This window comes from Diceros bicornis, chromosome 15 (assembly GCF_020826845.1).
Source record: "Diceros bicornis minor isolate mBicDic1 chromosome 15, mDicBic1.mat.cur, whole genome shotgun sequence".
Classification (NCBI taxonomy): domain Eukaryota; kingdom Metazoa; phylum Chordata; class Mammalia; order Perissodactyla; family Rhinocerotidae; genus Diceros; species Diceros bicornis.
Window position 1 is genome coordinate 59,891,386 of NC_080754.1, and position 23,663 is coordinate 59,915,048.

General features: G+C 42.3%; 1 protein-coding gene across 1 annotated transcript in view; it reads right to left on the reverse strand.

Annotated features, from left to right (window-relative positions):
* The window catches only part of PPM1L (protein phosphatase, Mg2+/Mn2+ dependent 1L), a 287,240-nt gene extending 266,525 nt beyond the window's left edge, over positions 1-20,715 (reverse strand). Inside the window, exon 1 of the mRNA XM_058556438.1 lies at positions 19,877-20,715. Within this exon, the coding sequence (XP_058412421.1) occupies positions 19,877-20,275 (399 nt within the window). The 5' untranslated portion in view covers positions 20,276-20,715. The remainder of the gene's footprint in view (positions 1-19,876) is intronic.
* Between the last annotated feature and the right edge of the window lie 2,948 nt (positions 20,716-23,663).

Sequence of the window (23,663 nt, forward strand, 5' to 3'; positions counted from 1 at the left end):
CAACATCATTAATCATTAGAGAAATGCAAATCAAAATCACAAGATAGCACCTCACACTCATTAGGATGGCTACTATTTAAAGAAACAAAATAAGTCTTGGCAAGGATGTGGAGAAGTTGGAACCCTTGTGCACTGTTGGTGGGAGAGTAAAATAAGGCAACTACTATGGGAAATAGTATGGCAATTCCTCAAAAAATTAAAAATAGAATTACCATATGATCCAGCAATCTCACTTCCAGGTATGTATCCAAAAGAACTGAAAGCAGGATCTCAGAGAGATATTTACACACCCATGTTCATAGCGGCATATTCACAATAGCCAGAAGGTAGCAGCAACTCAAATATCCATTGACAGATGAATGGATGAACAAAATGTGGTATATACATACAATAAAATATTATTCAGCCTTAAAAGGGAAGGAAATCCTATCACATTCTACAACATGAATGAATCAACATGGATGAATCTTGAGGACATTTTGCTAAGTGAAACAAGCGATCACAGAAAGACAAATACTGAATGATTCCACTTATTTGAGGTATCTAAAGTAGTCACTCATAGAGACAGAAAGTTAAATGGTGGTTACAAGAGGATGAGGGGAGAGAGAAATGAGAGTCGTTGTTTAATAGGTATAGAGTTTCAGTTTTCTAAGATGAAAAAGTTCTGGAGATCTGTTGCATAGCAATGTAAATATACTTAATACTGAACTGTACACTTAAAAATGGTTAAGATGGTAAATTTTATGTTATATGATTTTATCACAATTAAAAATTTTTTAAAAGAAAGGAAAATATTTTAGAAATTATTTAGATTAAATCCTCATTCTAGAAGAAATGGAAAAGCTATCAAAGACCCTTCATAGTACTAATCTTCTCTGATTCTATGATGAGATTAATGTAACAAACATTTATGGGATACCCACTCTGTACAAGCCACCAAGGTACCACAGTCTATCTGAAAGTAGACATACAATAACTAAACAGTAAAAACAGGCATAACGCTAACCTAAACCTTCATAGCCATACCTCTACCCAATTTCAGGAAGGTAAAAATGTTTTTCAACTCAGATTCAACACTGCCAAAGGGAAACTTAATCTAATGCTGGAGGAAGTATCATGTTTTCATCCTACGAGACCTAATCTTTCTCTGGAATGGTGATTTGTAGTAATTGCATGTCTGAAAAAAATCACTAACTAAGTTCTATTTCTCATGATTGGAGGAGCTGAGAAAGAGGCAGTTAATGGTGTTACCTGTTAAGAATCGAGTTACTTTGGTTTTCAATATGAATCATAAAGCTCCACAAAGTAGAAAATGTCCATTTTGTACATGAGAATTCTATAAACTCTTCATGTTGGACATTTTCTAAAATGTCATTCCTTTAACTCAATAATTAGTTTCGAGGAAACAAACATATTTTGATGACATTAGGTAAAATCAGATAAAGTGGATGATTTCCATTCCTTTCTAAGGTGTTCCTACACCATCAGTAAGTTGTTTTCTTCTGTCGTGCGGCTTACTTGATGCCTCTCTTCTTGGCTGAGTACAAACCAGGAATGTCTGAGTTCCAGATTTCAAGTATATGAATCACTATTTCTGCCCCAGGCAGCTGAAATTGTTCCCTTACATTTCCCCACTCTTTGATACTCACTAAATACCATGGATAATCTTATTTTGCATGATGCTTTTGGGAGGGAAGCTACAGATTGACCTTTTTTTTCAACTGACTCTAGGACACATTCTTTTGTACTTACATTTGAAAACCGAGGCACATCTAATGTCTTATAATCCATACACCCCTAACCAAATAACTACCTTTTCCTTCCGTGAAAAGGAACTATCTTTTCAAGGGCAGACTGAGTTCAATCTAAGAATGTTGCCTAGCTTCCTCTGAGGAGCCAGCCTCAATTCTCAAAATTCCTGCCTTACAACCAGAAATAGCGTTACCTGTCAAACGGACGAAAACCATTTGCCTAGGCTAACCTTCAGAATTCTATATATGTAATCTGCATTTTTCTTGGTCATTCTTTTTTTGTTTTTTTTTTTTGTGAGGAGGACTAGCCCTGAGCTAACATCCGATGGCAATCCTCCCCTTTTGTTCTTGAGGGAGAGTGGCCCTGAGCTAACATCCATGCCCATCTGCCTCTACTTTATATGGGACGCCGCCACAGAATGGCTTACCAAGCCGTGCGTCGGTGCGCCCCCGGGGTTCCGAACCTGCGAACCACCGGCGCCGAAGCGGAGCGTGCGCACTTAACTGCTTGCGTCACCGGGCCGGCCCCTCCTTGGTCACTCTTTAAAGGGCTGCTGGATGGACTATACATTGCACAAGCCGTGAGAGTTGATGAGAAAAAGGAGTAAATACAAGTGAATAGTGTAAATAAATTACTTTATCTCCTCAATTTGATTCCATTCCCATGGACTTGAAACATTTACTACAGATAATCTAAAGTGTTAGAAATGGAGTGCTAACAGTACCTCAGAAATAACCCCATATGAATGCCTTGCCAAACCAGGCCTGCAAAGACAGTGGGGCACAGAGAAGAGGAGGGTTTTGGAATCAGACAGACAGGGGAAATATTTAAATCTCAGCTCTGCCACTAAGCAGTCGTGTAGCCCTGGGCGCACAGTAGTCTGAGCTTCAGTTTCCCCAACTGTAAAACGGGGATAACAACAGCCACCTCAAAAGACCACGAGGATTCAGTGTAAGGGCATCGGTGAGAGCACCTGGCATGTGGTGAGCACTCAATCAGAATGAGCAGAGTCCTTCAGTTTCCACCAGATATAAGTGGTAGCATATGCAGTCATACAACCTGGTGTTTCCTTTTCCTTTGTTAGGCATCATTATTTCTAGAATTACTGTAAGGCATCATTATGATTAGAACGCAAGCATCTGGAACACTGCAGGCACACCACAGGGACTTAACAGAGACATGAAAACTTGAGAAGTTCAACTCTGGTTGGAGAGAAAAAGTTCCTTACAAATGAACAATAACACAAAATGTTCGATTGCCTGTCACAGACCATAAATTCAAAGGAGAGAATGATTACTTAAAGCTGACATGACCAAGCAAGACCTCACGGAAGAGCTGGAAACTGAGGAAATCCTTGAAATAAGTACAAGACATTGCTATGGGGAGGAGGAATGAAATCTCTCAAGGAATGGAATAGATTTCACAGAGTAGCAGCAGTGGGCATGTGTATCCATCAGGTATTCAGGGAATAATAAAGAGACACAATTCTGCTGTAGCACAGAGTTTTGTGTAGATGAGTGACAGAAGACTGAATAAGGTAAAGCAGTCAGGGATGACATTAGAAGAACCCAAAAAACAAATTTCAGAGAAATAAATCATGGTTGGTAGAAATCCCAGACTTTTTAAAAACTAACAATGTATAACCCAGTGAGTTGAGAAGACTGATCTATCAGAGACATCAGTGAGTGGACTGGAGAGGAGAGTCCAGAGACTAAGTGACCAGTTAGGGAGCTACTGTCACAACCCTAGCAGGAAGTGATGAAAGCCTGAATTGGCAAGGTGGCCGCATGACAATAAAGATGGAGACAGAGATGAGAGGTATTATACAAAGTCTCACAGACTTGAAGGAAGAAGCAAAAATGACATGGTAGTTTCAAGAGTGGGAAACTGAGAGAATGACAACACCATGAGAGGAAGAAACAAGTCAGGAGTAATCTACGGACACAGGAGGCAAATTTGGTTTCAGACAGGTTGTTACCAAGGTGATACCCAGAAAGAAAATATTAAGTCAGCACACGAAGATGTGGGATCTAGATGGTAACGGAACCCTCAGCTCAGAAAGGGTGGCTGAATCCATGAAAGCTGCAAAGATTCTGGTGCAAAGAAACAAAATGGGACCAGCACACTGAGTATAGCCCTTCTCAAAACCCAAGCTCATGAAAGAAGTGAAACCCTCAATGAAGACAGAGAAGCAGCAAAAAAAAAAGTTAAGTAGTGTCACTAAGGCCGAGGAGATGAGTCTCAAGAAGACGGAGGCAGTCAAGAAAGCCAGATCCCTCAGAAAAATCTGAGAAGATGAGGGCTTGAAAATAAGTCATCACACATGGCAATTATGAGGCCCCTGGAAACCTTCAAAAAGCAGGTTCAAAAAAGTGTCAGATGACAGGAAGAAATAAGCAAGTAGGAAGAAAGCAGGAGCAGTACCTACAGTCTATGCTTTCAAAGGCACTTTTCTAGTAGCAGTCTCATTCAGATTTGTAACCCGGAAAACAAGAATGTGTAGTTTTAAGAAAATGAAAGAATCTGGTAAGACAAACTGCCTTTAGTGGTCACAGGCCCTAATCTTTCCCTTCCGCTCTCCCTGTTTCCTCTGATGTCTTGACTACCTTGTGTAGCCTCTCGACACCCCTTATTTCTAGGCTGTACTTCAGAGTCTCTCCTTTCAGTAAGAGAGGGTCATGTCTAATCACCTTTATCCCTTTCACCTCTCTCTTTTTTTCACTCACACCATATAGGCAAGGATAAACGTCAGATTTTACAAGAAAACCAAGATTTGATAAACATTTCTCTTCCATGTTTTCAAAAGAAGGCCATTTTCCAAAAACTACATTAAAAAAAAAAACATCATTAGTTATTAGGAAAATGCAAATTAAAACCACATTGAGAAACCACTTCATAACTACTAGAATGGCTAAAATTAAAAAGACTAGCAAGGATGTGGAGCAATTAGAGCTCTCATACACTGCTGATGGAAATGTAAAATAATACAACCACTTTGGAAAACAGTTTAGCAGTTTTTTAAAGCTTAACATACACCTACCTTATGATCCAGCCATTCTACTCCTAGGTATTTACCCAAAAGAAATGAAAGCATATGTCCATGCGAAGACTTGTACATGAATGTTCACAGCCAAAAACCAGAAGCAACTCAAATGTCCAGTAACAAGTGAAAGGATAAACAAATTTTGGTATATCCATACATTAGAATACTAAGCAATAAAAATGAGTGAACTATTGATAGATACAACAACATAGACGAATTTCAAAATGATTATACTGAGTGGGGAAAACAAGCCAAAAAAAGGCATACAGACTGTATATTTCCATTTATACAAAATTTTACAAAATGTGAAATAAATCTATAGTGACAGAAAGCAGATTAATGGTTGCCTAGGGATGAAGGGAGGGACTGGAGAAGGACAGAAGAGAAGTATTACAAAGGGGCACGAAGAAACTTTTGAGGGTTATGGATATGTTCATTATCCTGATGGTGGTGATGGTTTCATAGATATATACAAAACTGATAAAACTGTATATATTAAATATGTGCAGTTTATTTCATGCCAAGCATACCTCAGTAAAGCTGTTTTTTAAAAATAACAGTTGGGATGATTGGCAAAATTTGAATATGGACTGTATCATACTGTATCAAAGTTAAACTTTTAAAAATGAAGAAAGTGGATGTCCTAAATCCCCATGACCTAAAGTCACCATGAAGGCTGGGGAGGAGGGATTCTCTCTGGTGAAGTGGGAACATCAGGTGGGCACTCCCACTGTTATCCTGTTTTTGAGAGAAAAACAGCTAGCTGTCCTCTTTATCAAAGAATTCTCTCTTAAGCAATCTTTCCAAAATACATCCCTGCCTGTACTCTTTCATGTCTAAAACAGTTTGCATTACCTCATCGTTTTGGAATAAACAATTTCCATCCCTATGTCGCTCTGTGGACCACAGCCTGTGGCTCTAACAGGAAGGCGTAGAGAGCTTCTCTGGCCACTGTCAGGATCCCTGTTCTTTACCCGTGTGATTCCTTCATCAGCAGCTGCTTGGATCCTCTAGATATTAAAAAGACGAACTCCCTTTCCAAGAAGTCTTTGCTGCTCAAAGACTGCTCAGACAAACCCAGGACCAGACATTTACTCAACAGTTCAGGCCTGAAGGTCCCATACCGGAAGCTGAGGATGGACGCCAGGAAAGTAGGAAGCTCAGAATCCCCAACTGGTCTCTCTTCTGAAATGACTGCAGAATAAAATCCCCCAGGTCTTAAGCCATAGGCAAGAAAAAAATAGCAAGTGTGAACTTCTTCTACATATTTATGAGTATAAATTACCAGGCCCATCTCTATATTCCTATCTGCTGTCAAAGATATGGCTAGCACTTTTAGATTAAAAATAAAGCATTCAATATGGCATCATAATTATCTTTCTAAAATTGACTTTAAAAATAATCAGGATAAATAAATTTTAACTTCAAAAAGCCACATGCTTATTCTGCTTTGTATTTTTAAAACTTCAAAAAACTAAATTTTATCCAAGTAATCACACATAGAAATACATAATATGCTCTATTTAAAAGATAAAAGAGTTCCTATTACCACCTGAAAATCTCAAAATATTCTTCAATTTCTTATTCTAGTATCTTACAGAAGGCATAGTGAAATGATACCATGTACAAATTTACACAAGCTCAAGATACTCTTTTATATCATTTAAAACACTATAAAACTATATTTTACTTGCATATACTTTATTCTGTACTATACATTAGTTCAGATATTACACATTTATAACTACATATTGCTCTACAGAATAAGAGGTACAAAATCACAAACATTATGTTTTATGTGCAATTTGAGGGATCTTTGAAGGGAAATTTTGGCTACACATGATTTTGTCTTTGTACACCAACTCAGGACCTGACCCCACAGTATGAGACTCTCCTGGAAGCAGCTGCAGTTTCTTTCCAGACAGGTAGCTGAAATTAGGGCCAGGGTTTTCCAAACAAGAAATCCCAGCTAAAACAAGGACAACCTTCACCAAAACCAGCAGAAGAGCAGGGGCCAGGTGGCTCCAGACCGCCCACTGCTCTGGAGCCGGGAGAGGGATTCCTGTGTGTCTCACTACATCTTCCCCAGCCTGCAGAATCAGTATTCTGTCCAGTCAGATGTTTTGCCTGTTGTTCAGACTACTGCTTCCAGGATATTTCCATGAGATGGATCTAGTGATGATAATTTTTCCCTGAAGAAGAAAAGACAGTGTTTGTTCTTCCCTTCACGTAATATATGCACGCCAGTTTTCAGCATCAATCCATTAAGTTCTAGTCCATCCTCGTGATCATTAATTCTCTGTATTACTATATCTTGAATATCTTTTCTTCTTTGGCTCTTACTTTAACACTGGTTTTCATTTTTCATTACATCAGTAAGAAAATTTTAGACCTATTATCCATAAACTGAAGCCATTTTATATTCCCCTCATGTCAAACTTTTTAAATAATCTCAAATACAGGAACATGATAACACTCACTGTCATGAGAATTCAGGACATTGTTCTGTCCTAGTTAATGCAATGAGGCAGGAAACAAAAACAAAAAGTATAACTATTTAGAAGGCCGGAGACAAAATTACATTATATATAGACAATATGATGGCATATCTTAAGGAAAAAAAATAGAGAGAGAATGAATCAGAAAAGCTACTAAAACTAAATGGAAATTAAGTCAGTAAGCACTTCTATAGTCTGGCAATAATCAGTCAGGAAAGCATAATGAAGAGATGCCCTCATTGTAATCCATTTACAGCAGCAGCAGGATGTCATTCTCACACACAGAATTTACTCCAAGGGCATCCATTTGGCCCACAGAAAAATCTGAAGACTTTAATGTCCTCCCCTCCCACTGCAACCTAGACTGTCCCCCTCCAAAATGGGTACAAAAATCCTGAACCTCCCAGGAATCTCTCCTCTTTGGCCTGGAGTAGATTCGAATATTTTAAAACAAAATAACAAAACTAATGATATGTAATAATTAAGGGATAAAAATCCTTCTGAATTTGACCAGCAAATTCATTGTCTAAAACAGATATGGAGAGCCACCAGAGAACTGCTGTGACACTTCCACATTCATCAGTAGATTAACTGTACTGAAAACACAGTCATATGTTAGAGAAGAAAGACACCCTGTTGTTCTCCAAACACTCAGGCCCCTCCTTGTTGCTAGTTAACACAGAACAGAGGGAAAATCTGAGTTACAAAACTATCTACTAATAGTTTCTTAAGACTTGTTGGGACCCTAAAATACCAACTTTATATCTCAGCTCCAAAAAAAGTCATCTCTAAGCCAATACAAAAATAAGATGGTTTACTCTCGTCTAAAGGCTCTCAAGCTAATTTTTTCCCTATGTCAATGTTATATACTTTACAGCAACATTCTACAGCAGTTGCTAATGTGCAGACAAGAAATGTTACAGGCCACCACCTCTGAACTCCCTTCCCACCTGTGTGGCCCACCCAACAACCATTCCCCTTCTTCCCAGCTAGCAAAACTCTAGTCTTCTTCACCTTCCTGGGCTGTCATGCCCCCCAGAGAAGGCTGGACTTCTCCCCGTACCCAGAGTGAATTATGCTCTGATGAACTCTGGGTTAGAGTTCATCACAGTGATAGTATTCCCATGGCCAAATCACTGGTTTAGGCATGGGCACAGTTCTGGCCTAGGAGATGTGAGGGGTAGTTTCTGGAAGATTTTCCTCATGCTTTAAGAACACACCACAAGTACAGTCTGTTTTTCATGTTTCTGGATGTAGTTATATAAAGACTTGAAGTCACTGAGCTGCTGGATCCACCAACCTTGGAAACACCCACTTTCCAGGTCTTTTGTTATGTGAGCTAATAAATGCCCCTAGTGTTTAAGCTGCTTCCACTTGAGTTTTCTGTCACTTGCAACCAAAAGCTTCCAAATAAAGGACCATCTAGATGTCCAGCTAGAATTATTCCACCTGTAGAATAAGCCTCTGACAACGGACATAAAAGACAAAATCAACCAATCTGTAACACTAGAAGAGGACATGTCCTTTACAGCCAAACTAGCTCTTTACAAAGAGGAGCTATTATTGCTCATCTGGAAAATATTCTGTCTTCGGTAGAAATTACCTTGTATCTCCTTTTTTTGAGATGAGTACTTCTCCCATAAATTGGATGTCCTTATTTAATATGGGGCGAGGCAGGGAGGAGTTTTTCATTACCACAATCTTACTAATTTACAAATAGTAACAACCTAATCCTAATTTATCTCTGTTGAGACCAGAAATAGGCTTTAACCAAAGGGACCTAGTTCATATATAAAGATGAATTTCCTGAGAGAAAGGATTATAGAGAAAGAAATTCTCCAGGGACAACGTGGAATCTCCTTGATGAAAGTCTTTAAAAATAGATGATTCGTGTAGCTGTGAAGCGTTAGACACTATACTTGGATTACATGACAATTCAAGATCCCTGCCAGGCTGATCTAAAGAGAAAATTTATCTTCTTTCTAAACAGAAATGTAGAAAAACATCTAAGTGTTAAAATAAAAGAGAAGGAAAAACTTCTTAATCCCAAACTCTAGGACAATCATATTTATCACATACCTATGCAAACCAGTTGTTAGGGCAAATTCACCTCATTATTCTAGGGAGCAAAAAAGGCAAACAGTATGACCAAAAATCCTACTATGTCTCAATTTCCATAAAATCCTGACAGCGTTAGTAAGTAACTTACTTGGCCAGAAAATGTCCAGTGACTAACTTAACTGAAAGTTAATTTATTTAATTAAAAAGATAAATGGAAGCACTTACTGGATTAAAAAAGAAATGGCATATACTTACCAGAATAAAACAATTTCTGCCCTATGGCAATTCAATAACTAAGTGAATAAATTTTTTTAATGTTTTTAGATTAAAAACTTTGCTGTCCAAGAGTAGTACTGAATATAGACTATCCTATTAAAAATACAATTTGACATATTTAAGATTTATTGCTACAGGGCACTAAATCCCCACTCATATTTATAACGACCAAAACCTTGAATACAAACATTGAAAAGCCACTGCAAATAAGTGTTCACTTCTCCAGAGAAGTCATAAGGTTTTGCTGACATGATGTGCAATGGATAACTGGTCTTTGTTTTAGCAACTAAGACACATAAATTATCTGTCAGCTGCTCACACAGGAGCAAAACAAGGAGGGCAACTCTGATGATGGTATGGGAAAGAATGTGAGTCTCAGAAATAAAGCCTACTGCTATGGTGCCTTTCACGTTTGCACAAATTAGATGAAGGCACCCTTTCCAGGTGACCCAGAGATGCCTTGCTTGGGGGGCAGACAGTTCTTTTGTACATGTTAGAAAATGGAGTCTCTCTATCTGGTATCGCTGTACAACATACATCTTGCACAATCATACATAGTGACCCCAAACCTACCTTCAGGAGCCCCATGCCCAGCAGCACACAGGAACTCCCGGGTCTTCCAGGAATAGAGCAAAGGAAGTCTCATTCTTAACAGACTCAACCACCAAAGCCCTCTCTCACTCTAGAAAAGTTGGAGGCAGCTAAGGTTCCATTAAACTGGGCCCTATTTCTCACTAAAGAGGGAAAGGGAAAAAAAAAATTCTCCAGTGAGATCAGGGAATCAAGATTTACAGATTTGTTTTTCAGATGTAAAGTAAATCTTCACTTTTTAAGGACAGCTGTTCATAGCACAGACTTCAACTTCATTGAAAGGATATCAATTTATCAGTATTATGATTTTACTGTATATGATTATTCACTGAAAATGCTTTGCACTTTTGAAGGGAGGGCCTATAACTATAAAAGGAGCTATAAAAGGTACAACAATGCCATTAATGATTTTTTAAATGATGGCTTCCTTTGTTTATTTAAACTTTGCCTTTGAAAATTTATATTAAAAACAAATTATAACTAACCATCACCAAAGCTTGCATTTGACTTAGGTTAACTTTGAGAATAATGTATTAAGTAGCCTTCTGGAATGAAAATACAAGACTAGCATCTACTCAAACTAAATAGACCAACTCAGTATTACAAACAAATGAAAAAATATTTTGCTGTTTAAAACTAACAATCACTTATATTATTAGGAAATTGTTTTGGTCCTCAAAAAAAAAACCAATAACAACGCCTCAGGATAAAGAGAAATTACACAAACACATACATACCCCTACATACTTATCCTAAAGTCAAGCCTTTGGTACTTGAAAGTAAAATAAAACATAAATCATTACTGTTTACTGCAAATGGCTATGTTAATGCCACTCTAAGTTCCATGGAAGCCTTTCATGAGCCAACAGGTAAAAACGTTAGAGATTCTCTGTAGTGGGACAGAGATTCTGTCAGCAAAGAAGGGGAGTGGATGAGAACAGCTGTTTGAATGTGACTTTCCATCTGCTCCGACTTCTGACCCCAGCTTTTTTTTAACTGCAGGACTTCCTTACGTAATTGCAAGCTCCACCTACTAAGGTTTCCAGCACAGAGTTTTCAAGAACACCACCACATGTCACAGGCACACAACCGTCAGAATCAAACAAGAAACTCCAAGTCCTGAGCAACACGAGAAGACCAGGCAGTGTCCACCTAACACTGCCATCCACACTTTATGACTCAAATTATGAGATCTGTGGAGCTTCAACCAGAAACTGATAGCACAGGCTTTGGATACAGACAGCTCCGAGTCTGAATCCCAGTTTCAAATCCTAGTTTCACCACCTATGAGCTGTGAGAGACCCGGGGTAAATCACTTAACCTCTCAGTGCCTTCATTGCTACATACATAAAATGGGGATAAAACAGTACCTACCTCAAAAATTATTATGATAATTAAAATTAGATAATATATATAAAGTACTTTTTAAACAATGCCTGGCATAGTATACATATTCAATAAATGTCAGCCATTATTATTATTACCGATAATGGTAGTTTCTTTATTTCTCCTCTAATCTTGAAATCCCACTTCTGGAAATCTACCCTGGAGAAATAATCCAAACTATAGTAAAGGCACAAAAATACTTATTACCATGTTATTTACAATAGTGAAAAGTAAGAGAAAAGTAAACATATACCAATAAGGAAGCAACTGAGTAATATATCAAATACCCATCCAGCAAAATATTTCTCTGTAACTAAAAATACATCAGATATAAAATAAAGAATCATGGAGCAAAATCACTGTGTTTATAGGATTATACAAAGTGAAAAATGCCAAGATTTAAAACTATATGTACATTATTATAACAATGTAAAATCATATTTAAAATGCACATAAAAAAAGATAAGCAAGTAATACACCAAAATCGTCATAATGGATGTGAAGAATAATGAGATTTGGAGTGTTTTTTCTTTTCTATACTATCTATCATATAGTCATATTACTTTTATAATTTTAAAATTAATTTTTTTAAATATGCTTAACTTGCTACAGATTTATTTTAATATTAATTAAACAGAATTAGGAAAATGGTAACAAAAGTTAAACCACAAAAATATATTACTGAAGTGGTTAAAGATCAAAGTAGAAATTAAGAATAAAACAAATGCTTCAAATATTAACACTCAAAATAAAAATAGTACTTTCTAAAAAACTGAGTCCCTAATGAATTAAGTGCCTATATTTAACTGGACAGAGCCCAAGGACCATTTACATGTGAGACTGAATGATATACATATCTTTTATTTTAAAATCAGTGTCAGGGAAACGAAATCATTCAAGAGAAATGAAGACATGCTGTTTTTTAGTCTTGGAAAAGCTATCTCTTGTAACAAAACCTGAATTATTCCTGGTAACGAAGTAAAACAGTAATAAATGCCTTTCCATTTGAATAAATCAGATATTATATATAAAGTATATTTTCACTGTTTTAAAATGAGTCCACTTAGGGGCCGGCCCCGTGGCTTAGCGGTTAAGTGCTCGTGCTCCGCCGCTGGCGGCCCGGGTTCAGATCCTGGGCGCGCACCGGCGCACGGCTTCTCCGGCCATGCTGAGGCTGCATCCCACATACAGCAACTAGAAGGATGTGCAGCTATGACATACAACTATCTACTGGGGCTTTGGGGGGAAAAAAATAAATAAATAAAATTATTAAAATGAGTCCATTTAGATAAGCTATGATAGAAATAATGTTTTAAAAACTGGGGAGGAAATGGTTAACAGTCATCTTATGAATCCCAGAAAATGTCTAAATATAAGGGAGAAGGGAACAAATTTACAGCCAAACTCACTATAGTCCAAATCTGCTCTTCTATCCAACTGGCCTCTTTCACACTGTTGGTGCCACAATGGGACCCTGACAGCAGTCTAACACTTCAGGGGGTCTCCATTCCATTGTGTCCCTCTCCTTCAGCAATGGCCCCCACCCCTAGTTTCATCTTCACTGCTTTGGCCCAGGCTTCCAAATTGACCATCCCTCCCCCGCCCTTCCGTCTTGTGTCTTCACATCAACCCTCTATGTAGATCACAGGAACAGGATTACTAAAGCACAGATCTCATGCCATTCCTTTGCTCAAAACTTTCCAATGCTTTTCCAGTGTCTACAGCACAGCCTATGCTCCTCAATGTGGCTTCAATAGTTAGCAACAGTGCTAACAACAATTCCAGCAGAATCTCCCTCTCCTCATCTGTGTGTAAACTCCAGGCCAAGGCTCCTCAACTGTGGGTCCCAGCACACTGGTGTGTCTTGTCATTGTCAGTATGTCACAGTGTGTGACCAATAATGGCTCAAGTGCTGAAACCTGTGAATTTACTTTTCAAACTAAGCTAGAAAGGATTCAGGTTTATTCCTATAATGTCTTCTCACCGACCTTCATTTTTAGAAATGGGGATGGGATTTCTGCCAGCACACTGGGAACTATCCATAACTCTGGGTTCCCCAAGGAGGTGAGTTACATATGAAATCTTATCTGTCCCATAAGTCACAGAGGAAAGCTATTGTAAACCAGGGTTCCTCAAGGAGGGGCATCACTAGGTACCTTCCACCTACCAAGGGAGCAAGCAGCCTGCCTCACCTCACATTATGGCCAACAATTAAATTTTAAAAGCCACCTTTCTGCTCATAAAAAGCAAGGGGTGGGGGACAGAGGGACTCTAGAGACAGAGACTAGGAGAGGAGTCCTTTTAGAATCATTCTACTCCATCAAGATAAAGACAGCTTCTTAGCAAGTTGGAGGCCAAGAATTTCATTTTATGGATTTTCCACTCACAGTGCTGATATAAAGTTTCTTTTAAAAATAAATATACTTAAAAAAAAGTCAGTCAATCTAAAAAACAATATTAAGTATATCAAAACACAGAGGGAACTCAAATACAAAAAAAAATAATGAACGGGCTACTAGAGTGACAGCACTTGGGGAAACGCTGCTCTAAACAAATGGGGCACCTGCCTTTCTTCCAACTGTGCCTGCATTTTACTTCCTCTATACCATTTTCACACTTTTTCTCCCACCTGTAATGGCATCTTTTCATCCTCTCTCCAACCAATCTCCATCTACTGAAACGCTAGGATATAATCAAACATCATCAGTTCCTTTCCAAATTATCCAAGACTCTCCAAACTCCTTCAGTCCCGTCATCACCCTCCTGTAGGTGGTCCAACTGAATCTTGTTGTTCTGCTATTTTTAAAAAGGTCATCTCTCCAAGTAGACAGAATGCTTCCTGAGGGCAGAGAACGCACTGTTTCATCTCTGAGCATCACAGAGAGCATAACACTTTTCCACATGTGGCAGACTAAACAGAAAATGCTGGTTTAACTGAACTGAATTCCTAAATAATCTGTTCAGAAGATGCACCAAGGTCAGCAGTCAGGACCCTACATTCACCTACAAAGAGGTTCCTAAGCACCGAATGGGGCTTATTAAGGGGGAAGCAACTCTCACTTTTTGGCAGAAATGTTAATGTGCCATTCTAAACCAAAATAATCTGAATTTTCTCTTAAACCATAAGGCATCTGTCCACACTAAATCCACAGGCCTCTTGTACATCAGTAATGTGGGAACCCAACATTTACTAACAGCAGCTGTAATGTCTAAAAGCAGATCACGCATTGTGCCACTCATAATTTATTTATTCAGAACTATATCTTATTTCAAAAAGGATCCAGTGAAACTTACATAAATACATATACCACAACAAGATAAAATGACATATCTAAGAGGAGAAAGAGAAAAATGGGACAAAGGAAAACCAAATGTAGAAAAGAGAAGCTGTCCTGGGAGTAAGTTCATGTGCCAAATTAATGTATTCTATAAAATTCTGCACATTTGCTCGAGGGAGGTCAGAGGTTTGGCTCTAAGACTTCTAGCAGCCAACAAATACAGGATGATCCAATCAGTTACATGATTCAGCATCCTTAAGATAAAAACAAAAAGCTATCAGAGAACTCTCTCTCCCTTGGTCCTCATAAAGAGGATACTACCTCATGTAACAAATCAAGCCCTCAATGACATCCTTGCAGTTGACTTGTCATAGAGCTTTAGAAGACCATCCCTCATAATAACACTCCCAGGCAAATGACAGCACACAAGTCAACAAACGCAAATGATGGAGAGGAAGGCAATCCAGCCAAGGAAAGGGTCCAGGTACACAGCTCCCTGCAGGTCCAGATTTAACAGAAACGGATTTTATTCTATCTAGACCAACCTAAAATCCAGAAACTTCATGCATCCACTTATCTTTGAAATTATCAACAAAACTTGATGCACAAGTCCATTTCTCTGGGGAATATGTTTGTAGTTTCATAACATCCTCAAAGAGAAGCAAGACTCAAGAAAAGTTAAGAACCACTGATCCAAAGAACTAGACTGTATATCCTTCAGGCAACCCTCCATAAGCAGTTTGTCTTCTGAGCTCCTGAGCAGTGCTGAGCCTCAAGACTGTTGCCCCTGACAAGCATCTGAGTACAGCTTCTCTCTGATGTGAAGTGTGGAACTCTGAGCTTACCACTGGCCAAGCTGTGTGTCAACTGTATGATACAATGATACACGATCTTTAACACCGTAATGCCCATAAGCATGAGCACCTAACAATCTGTTTTTCTAGATGGGTTTCACCCATAAACACTGACAAAGTTACCTCAAAGGACTGGTGATATTTCTTCTAGATAATATAAAAAGTAAAAACAAAAACCCATCTTTTGCTTGCAGATAAAAATTACAGATAAGCACAAAAAAAACCATTTTCCTAAACATTATTTAATTTTAAAAGTAACCTTTCCACATCAGTTGATACAATCTGAGCTATGTTCTTTTTTACCTTTTTGTTGTTTTAATCTTTTGCTATACAGCCAAACAATCACTGCCGTAGCCTTAGACACGCGCGCGCGCGCGCACACACACACACTCAGAGTCAACCATCTACCTATAGTATCGTGGTTAGAATGTCTCAAGGGCTCAAGGCCATCAAGTGAGGAAGCTGGCCTAGAGGACCACGGAGACAACTCTTTAAGATCTCATCCATCTAGACATCGCAGCCATCCAGCCTGGTCCTCAGCACAGTAAGTCCAGAGACACATCTTTGTCAAAAATACACACTTGATTAGACTCAAGAGACCTAACTCATGCTAACCCAACTCACAAGAGGCTGAAGTGCAAATCAGAATACCAATTTATTAATTAATCATAGAGACTATCTCTTTTCACTAATCACAAAATTCCCATCCAAAGACAGGATGCTGCTTTCCTAACGCTAGGATACCTGGAATCCTAAATTAATAATCAGTTCACCAGAAGTTAGACCAAAGAGAAATAGAGAATTTGGGGGATACCTAACGAATTATCCAACACAGACCTTTCTAGGGACCAAAGTTGTGCCTTTCACATGCAGAGTCTCTCTCCCTTGGACATTGCTGCCCTAACACGGCAGACTTCTAGGTCTCTAAGCTTTCTTCTTCCACATCCTTCTCTCCATTAAGTACTTCTCTAGAGAGGGTACAATACAACTGATGAGAGTGCACCGTACACGCATCATTATCCCTATGTTTCAGATTAAAACCTCCCAGATAAAGTTGCTCAAGCAACTTGCCCAAGGTCACAGCTGTACAAGGCAGAGCAGAGATTCAAAGCCAGGTCTCAAGCCAAAGCCTCGGTTTAACCTTGCAATAAAAAGACACCTTTCAGGTGTCTTCCCAGGGCCTCCACCGCCCAGTCTGATTTAAAGCCCCCTCCTTGGGATCCCCTACCACGCTAAGCACCCACTGACTGTAATTTCCGGTATACAGGTCTCTCTCTCTCTCTCTCTCACTACAGTGACACTTTTTTCAAGCTGGGAATCATGTCTCATTCACCTTTGTATCCCTCGTGTGCTATGTGTCTATCTAACCAGGTAAACATGCAAACTGATTTGTCAGTAGTTTAACAGAAAGACCGCCAAGCTGAAGGCCTTGAAGGCTAACCATGTAGCCTTAGGAAGGTCACAACTTCTCCAGCCATCAACAAATATCTCATCTAAAAAATGGGATGAAATAGATATACAAGGCAGCTTAAGCCCCTTCTGGATCTAAAAAGCACTACCACTGCAGATGAGCCCTGGTATTTAATAGCCTATCTTATCAGTCTAAATTATCAGAAATAAATTAAACTCATCATTCATCTTCTGTAGGACTCAACAGACAGCATATATATAAATAATAGTTCAGAAAAAGCTTCCTCTTTTCTGAAAGGAGATAGGTATCATCTACACCAAAATCAAACAGTGGCACCCTCCTCTGGTGAGTGTTAAAGGAGCTGAACAACACAAAAGACAAGAATTCGATGGTGAGATTTTCTTTGAATAAAAGAAAAAATCAGGAGAGAAATTACCTAATATTATTTGTTATTATCACATTTCCAATGACAATTAAATAACTCCTGTGTATAGCACTTTCCTTATTTTGCCCTAAAACAAAGCAAAAATGAATGAACTGTCTACATACCACACAAGATTATAGGCAGAACAATTTATTCTATTTTTAAGGTACTGATAATATTAATTATTTTGCAAACAGCAGGCTTTCTAATGTAAGGGACAATGAAAAGCATTTCATAGTTTGGCTAACAATGATCATCTTCTTGTTGATTATTTAAAAATTTAATGAAAAGCCCTGTACATGTAAAATACTTTTAGTTAAATAAAAGCATTTATCATGTCCCTTTTCTGGATGGTACATTTACTGGAAAATAGTACTGGAAATTTTTTAACCTGAAATCTCTTTGGGTCTGTAACGTTCAGGTTTTAGTATATCAACTTAAAGGAAAATTTAATACCTATTCACTTACACGCGCAGGCTCAAAACATGCCAAGACAGCACACCCAGATAAGTACAACCCAAAGTTTCACAACATTCATATTACATCCAGACCTTTAAATTAAAAACAAAACTGTGCTTTCTAAGACCAGAAGCAGATTATCACCTGCCAACAATTTTAACGTAAAATTATACAATAAATATAAGGTTTATTAAATGGTTCACAATAGTCTAGGCATATAAAAAGAAAATACAGACATTCTGACTCAAACCAAGGAAACAAATTAGTCATTACAGTGGCAACCTTGTCATTCAGATATGTTTTTTCCCCGAGTACACAGCATCTCTTCCCTCAATTCACTTTCTCTTACCCTGTGACCTCGGGGAAAGGAACCCCACACTACACCAGAGCCTACAAAATTACAACCAGTGAGAAAACTTCATTATGAAAGACAGAACATACAAAAGGCTAGTTGATGGAAAATAGCAAAAATTGATTTCAGCTCTACCAAATAAATTTTCCAACCAAGTTTGTCATTCCTGGCACAGTTGGATCTACAAGGCAGGAAGACACAGCATCTTGGAAAGATTAGCAGAGCGGTGGGTGAAGTGATTTTGTATCAAAGATACAGATAAAATGACCAATTGAAAGCTTTCTCAATCTCCACCCAAACCAAAGACAGAAGAACAAGCAAACGCTTGAAAAAGAATGACTTCCCCTACAGCCCGTCCAGAGACCAGAAAGATCAAGAAGAGAATTGGGGGAAAAGTTGGATGGGCACCTGGGGCTGTGAGGGGAGGGGAAATGACGGAGGAGAGGTGGCGAAGGAGGGGGGGCTATGAGTAAGAAAGCATGCTGCAACGACAACAAAGAGTTAACAGTAGTAAACTCTGTTATCAATTGCCAGATTGGGAAACAGGGGGGCGGGGGGGGCTGGCCTGGTGCTCTTTGGAGTGGCGCTGTAGCCACATTTGCCACTCACTCCGCCTGAGCCGATGCCCAAAGACCAGAGCCAACCTCCGCCTCGACCTCCAGGAAATCTGAGCCCCGGCGCGCAATCAGGCCACCGCAGAAATGCGGGAAAGGGACCTGAACCGGCCTCTAACCTCGTCTCTAGCTCCCAGATGAACCCCAAAATAAAGGATTTTAGCAGCAGAGAAACGTCTTCGCCCCCACGCCGGCCAGGGCGTAGAGGTGAGATGCGGGCATCCCAACCTCTGCAAAGGCCAGAGGCAGCTGGGTGCCGCGCCGCGATCCAGCTAAAGCAGGCGGCCAGCGAGGCGCTGCCGTCACCTGGCCGGATTGCACTTGCCAAGTGAATGGAGTTGAGAAGAAGCGCAGAGATACCCCGCGGATTCCTCCTCAGGGCGAGGGCGAGGGAAAGGAGTCACAGCTTCCTTCACTCCCCCTGAGCCCTCACTGCCTCGGCTCTCAAGATCTAGTCTCTTTTCCCAAATGGAGCATCAAAGATACTTGCTTCCCGATTTGTGCCTAGGTCAGCCTCAAACCTTGGAACAGGAGCACTGAGGCCCCAGGCCAAAGTTCACTGTAGAAACCATCAACTCTCCCCGCAAAACTAGCACAGTCATAAGCTAAGTTCTGGCCCTGGGGAACCTCATAAATCATGAGGCATGAAATAGGCTGTGGATGACCCTCCCTCCCCCAAATTGGACCCTCAGTCCCAAGAGGTCTGGATCCAGCAGTGTTTGCGGCAATTTGAGCGGCATTTGAACGACTGGCCTTGTCCAGCCCGAAACAAGTCATCACCACGCCCCTCGCACCCAGGTCCTACCCCGTGGCGCACACAAGGTCCTGTTGTCTATACACACACACACTCTCAACCAAAGCCCCGAAGATCTCCTACCTCGCCCCCGTGCCCATCGAAGATCCCGAAGATGGACGGGTGCGTCTTGTTGGCCAGGTCCGTGAGAACTTCGAAGCGGTCCTCCATGTGGTCTCTCCGGCCCTGGATGGAATACACCGCCACGTTGTGGCTCTTGAACTCCCAGGTCTTGGAAAACTCGGCCTCCAGCACGTCGAGCCCCCCGAGCCGATCGTTCTGCATGATCTCGGCCACCTTGCCCTTCACCATCTTCACGGCGTCCCGGCTGGACTTGACGATGGTCTTCACCTCGTCCGTGTGGAAGAAGTAACTCCACAGCGCCAAGCTGATGCACAGCAGGAAGAGCGTCTCGGGTCTCAGCAAGAAGTAGCGCATGATGCGACCCAGCAAAGACAGCAAAGTCATCGTATCCTCTATCATTTATTATCGCTGGAGCCCCGACAACCACACACGCGCGCCCCGGAGCTCTGCGGGGACAGCCCCCGGGAGGGGGGAGCAGGAGGCTCGCGGAGCCGGGCGGGAGGCGGACGAGCCGGCGGCTCCGAGCCGCACGGCCGACAGAGGCAGTTCCCCTTTTGTCTCCCGGCCCCGGCGGCCCGAGGCCCGCGCCCTGCGCCCCGGCGCCTGTGCCCGCCGCCCGCGCCGCCTCCCCTCCCCGCGCCCCTTTGTGAGGCGGCGGCGGCGGCCGAGGCGGCGGCAGCCCCGGGTGCCGGGCTGGGCGGCAGGAATCTAGGGAAAGTTGCGCCGGCGGGGCTGCCGCGGCGGGCGGGAGAGTCCAGGGGCGCCGGCGCCCGCGCGGCCCCTCCGCGGGGCCCCCTGGCCGCTCGGGGAGCGATCGGCAGGTGAGGTGGCGCGCGGCGCGAGAGGCACGCGAGTCTCCTCGGTCGCCGCTGCAGGGGAGCGCAGAGCCGCGAGCGCTCGGATTCCTGCAGACACCGGGGCCCCAGAGAATAAAAGTTTTGCGGGAGCCTGGGCAGAGGCGGGGTCCGCGGAGCCCGGCGACGCAGCACGATCCGCGCGGAGCCGCAGGCGGCCGCCCGGCTCTGCCTGCCTCTCCCGGCACCTCCCGCTCCGCTCGGTTCGGCTCGGCTTCGCCCGCGCGCTCCCTCCTCGGCCGGCTCGCGCTCGCCCCGCCCCGCGCGCTCGCCCCGCCCCGTCCTGCCCCCGGAGCCGGGATTCCAGGCCCGAGGCTCCGCCGAGCTGTCAGAGGCTGAGGAGGCTCGGCAGCGGCGGGCGCGCACGTAGGTCCGGGCGGCCCAGCGAACCGAGGGGGAGCTGAGGGCCGCGTGTACGGCCGCGCTCGAGTGGACGGTGGTTCCTCCTCCCGCGCGGGCTCCCGGGGCAATATAACACTGACCCTCGTCGTCGGAACGCTGCTTTGCCCGAGGCCGCTGCCGCCGGCTGGAAAGCCGAGGCCCGCGCGTGAGCGCCCCCCCTCCGCTGGCCGCGCGGTAGTGCCGTCCCCGCCTCGGCGGCATAAGGCAAGCGAGAAGGGACGCACTTCTGCCGGCTGAGCCGCAAAGCGGGGCGGAGAGGACAGACGGGTGGTGTTCCTTGACGGAGGCCTGCCCAGAGCCCCCAGGCAAGAACGAGCCTGGGGCCTAGCAGTCTCCTCGCGACGGGCAGAGACCTTCTGATGAGGACTCGGAGCACCAGGAAGTGCGCTCTGACGGTCACCTCTGGAGGGCGGGGAGGGCCTGCCTCTCTGCGAGCTGCCGCCCTGGGGGCAGGGGACTCAGCCACGGAGGCTCCCCTGGTCGCAGCCCTTCCCCAGAGGCACACGGAGCCTCCTAGTGGAGCCCGGTGCGCTCCCGACCCTGCCGCGGGCGAGGGCTCCGACTCCGCTGTTCGGGTTGGAGGGTGCCCCTGAAGCCCGGACCTGGCGGCCTCTCCCGCCCCTCGTCGCCGCGGGAGGCGAATGGGGGCGGGAGTCTCGACGACTGTAGTGAAGGCCGCAGGGAGGAGCACGGGCTTCCAAAAGGGTCAAGGAGAAGTTGTTGAAATACGCCGCCCAGATATGCCACACTTCAGGGTGTCGGTGTCCTTGAAGATGCTGGGAAAACAACAATGTACAGATCAGTTTAGAATGCGGAAACAAGTGAGCTTTAGAGGAAACGAGTCCCTCCCGCTTCCCCTGTCCAGGAAGAAGGTGCTGATCTGCAGCTGCCAGTCCGCTAGGCTGGAGAGCAGAGGCTGCCCCTCCCAGCGACCACCCCTGCCTTGGTACATCCCCGCTGCCTTTACAAAATAAATAAGTAAAAAGGAGTAAACGACCGGGAGGAAACACACCAGAATGTTCGCAGTAGTTAACTACAGTAGTAAATTGTATGTGATTTTCATTTTCTGCTTTGGATTTTTGTCTTTTCTACAACTTTTCCAAAGTTTTTACAAAAGGCGTAGATTGCCCTCATAACCAGAAAAAAATGACGTTTGACATTTACGTGACGTCTACAATATGATCTCTATAATACAAACGCGTAGAAAAGACAGGAAGGAAATATGAAGAACCGTTAACAGTATGTTATTTTTGACAACTAAGATATGGTCTCCTGTTTTACTTTGCACTTTTCAGTATTTTCCACCTGATAGAGAAAATAAACAGTTTAGAAGTAAACTATGTCATTTCCTGTTCAAAAGTCATAAGCCATGAGGTTCCAAAAGAGATAAATTTAAAAGCCTTTAGGAACTATAAAGAAAGGGGACTGTGTTATTGTTATTATGAAGATGAGCTTACGCTGTTTCTTACTGTAAATTAGCAATGGCTTTCAGGTGTATTCTCAGTCTCTCTCTACATGAATCTGTTCCTCTATGGCAAAGGCAACTTGTAATTAAGCTGATCAAGATTCTGGAACTACAGGTCAAACTAGGCCCTGGAGCAGAAGTAAAACTCCAAACCTAGGGGCCCTTCCAGCCGGTCCCAACATGACTTGCGGATGGCAGCAGACATTCATGAGAGGCATGACTGTTTCCTCCATACCTAAACAAAGAAGAGACAGGGCCATACTGGTCTCTCTGGAGGTTAAATAGCAAAAGGAGGGCTTGACTTGATTAATAAATCTAGATATCCTGCGGATTCTGTGGAGATACGTTTTGACGTAAATACGGATGGTCCCTAATGGTTTGACTTCTGATTGCTTGACTTTACAGTGGTGCAAAAACCATACACATTCAGTAGAACCCAGAATTGCAATTTTGAATTTTGATCTTCCCAGGGCTAGAGATATGCGGTTGGATACTCTGGTGATGCTGGCCAGCAGCAGTGAGCCACAGCTCCCAGTCATCACGACGGTAAACATCCGATACCCTTCCAACCATTCTGTACCATGTGCCCACACAACCATTCTGATTTTCACTGTCAGTATATTATTCAATAAATTACATAAGATATTCAACACTTTATTACAACACTTTATTATAAAATAGGCTTTGTGTTAAGATGATTTTGCCCAACTGTAGGCTCATGTAAGTGTTCTGAGCACGTTTAAGGTAGGTTAGGCTAGGCTATGTTGTTCAGTAGGTTAGATGTATTAAATGCATTTTCGACTTACGATATTTTTGACTTTTGATGAATTTATTGGGATGTAACCCCAATATAAGTCAGGAAAGATCTGTAGTTCATTTGTGTGAAAATAAATAAAATGATTTTTCAAAGAGACCCTTTAGGCATTTTCTTATTTCTATTAAGAAATTCACGGGGCTGGCCCCGTGGCTTAGCGGTTAAGTGCACACGCTCCGCTGCTGGCGCCCCGGTTCGGATCCCGGCGTGCACCAACGCACCGCTTCTTCGGCCATGCTGTGGCCGCGTCCC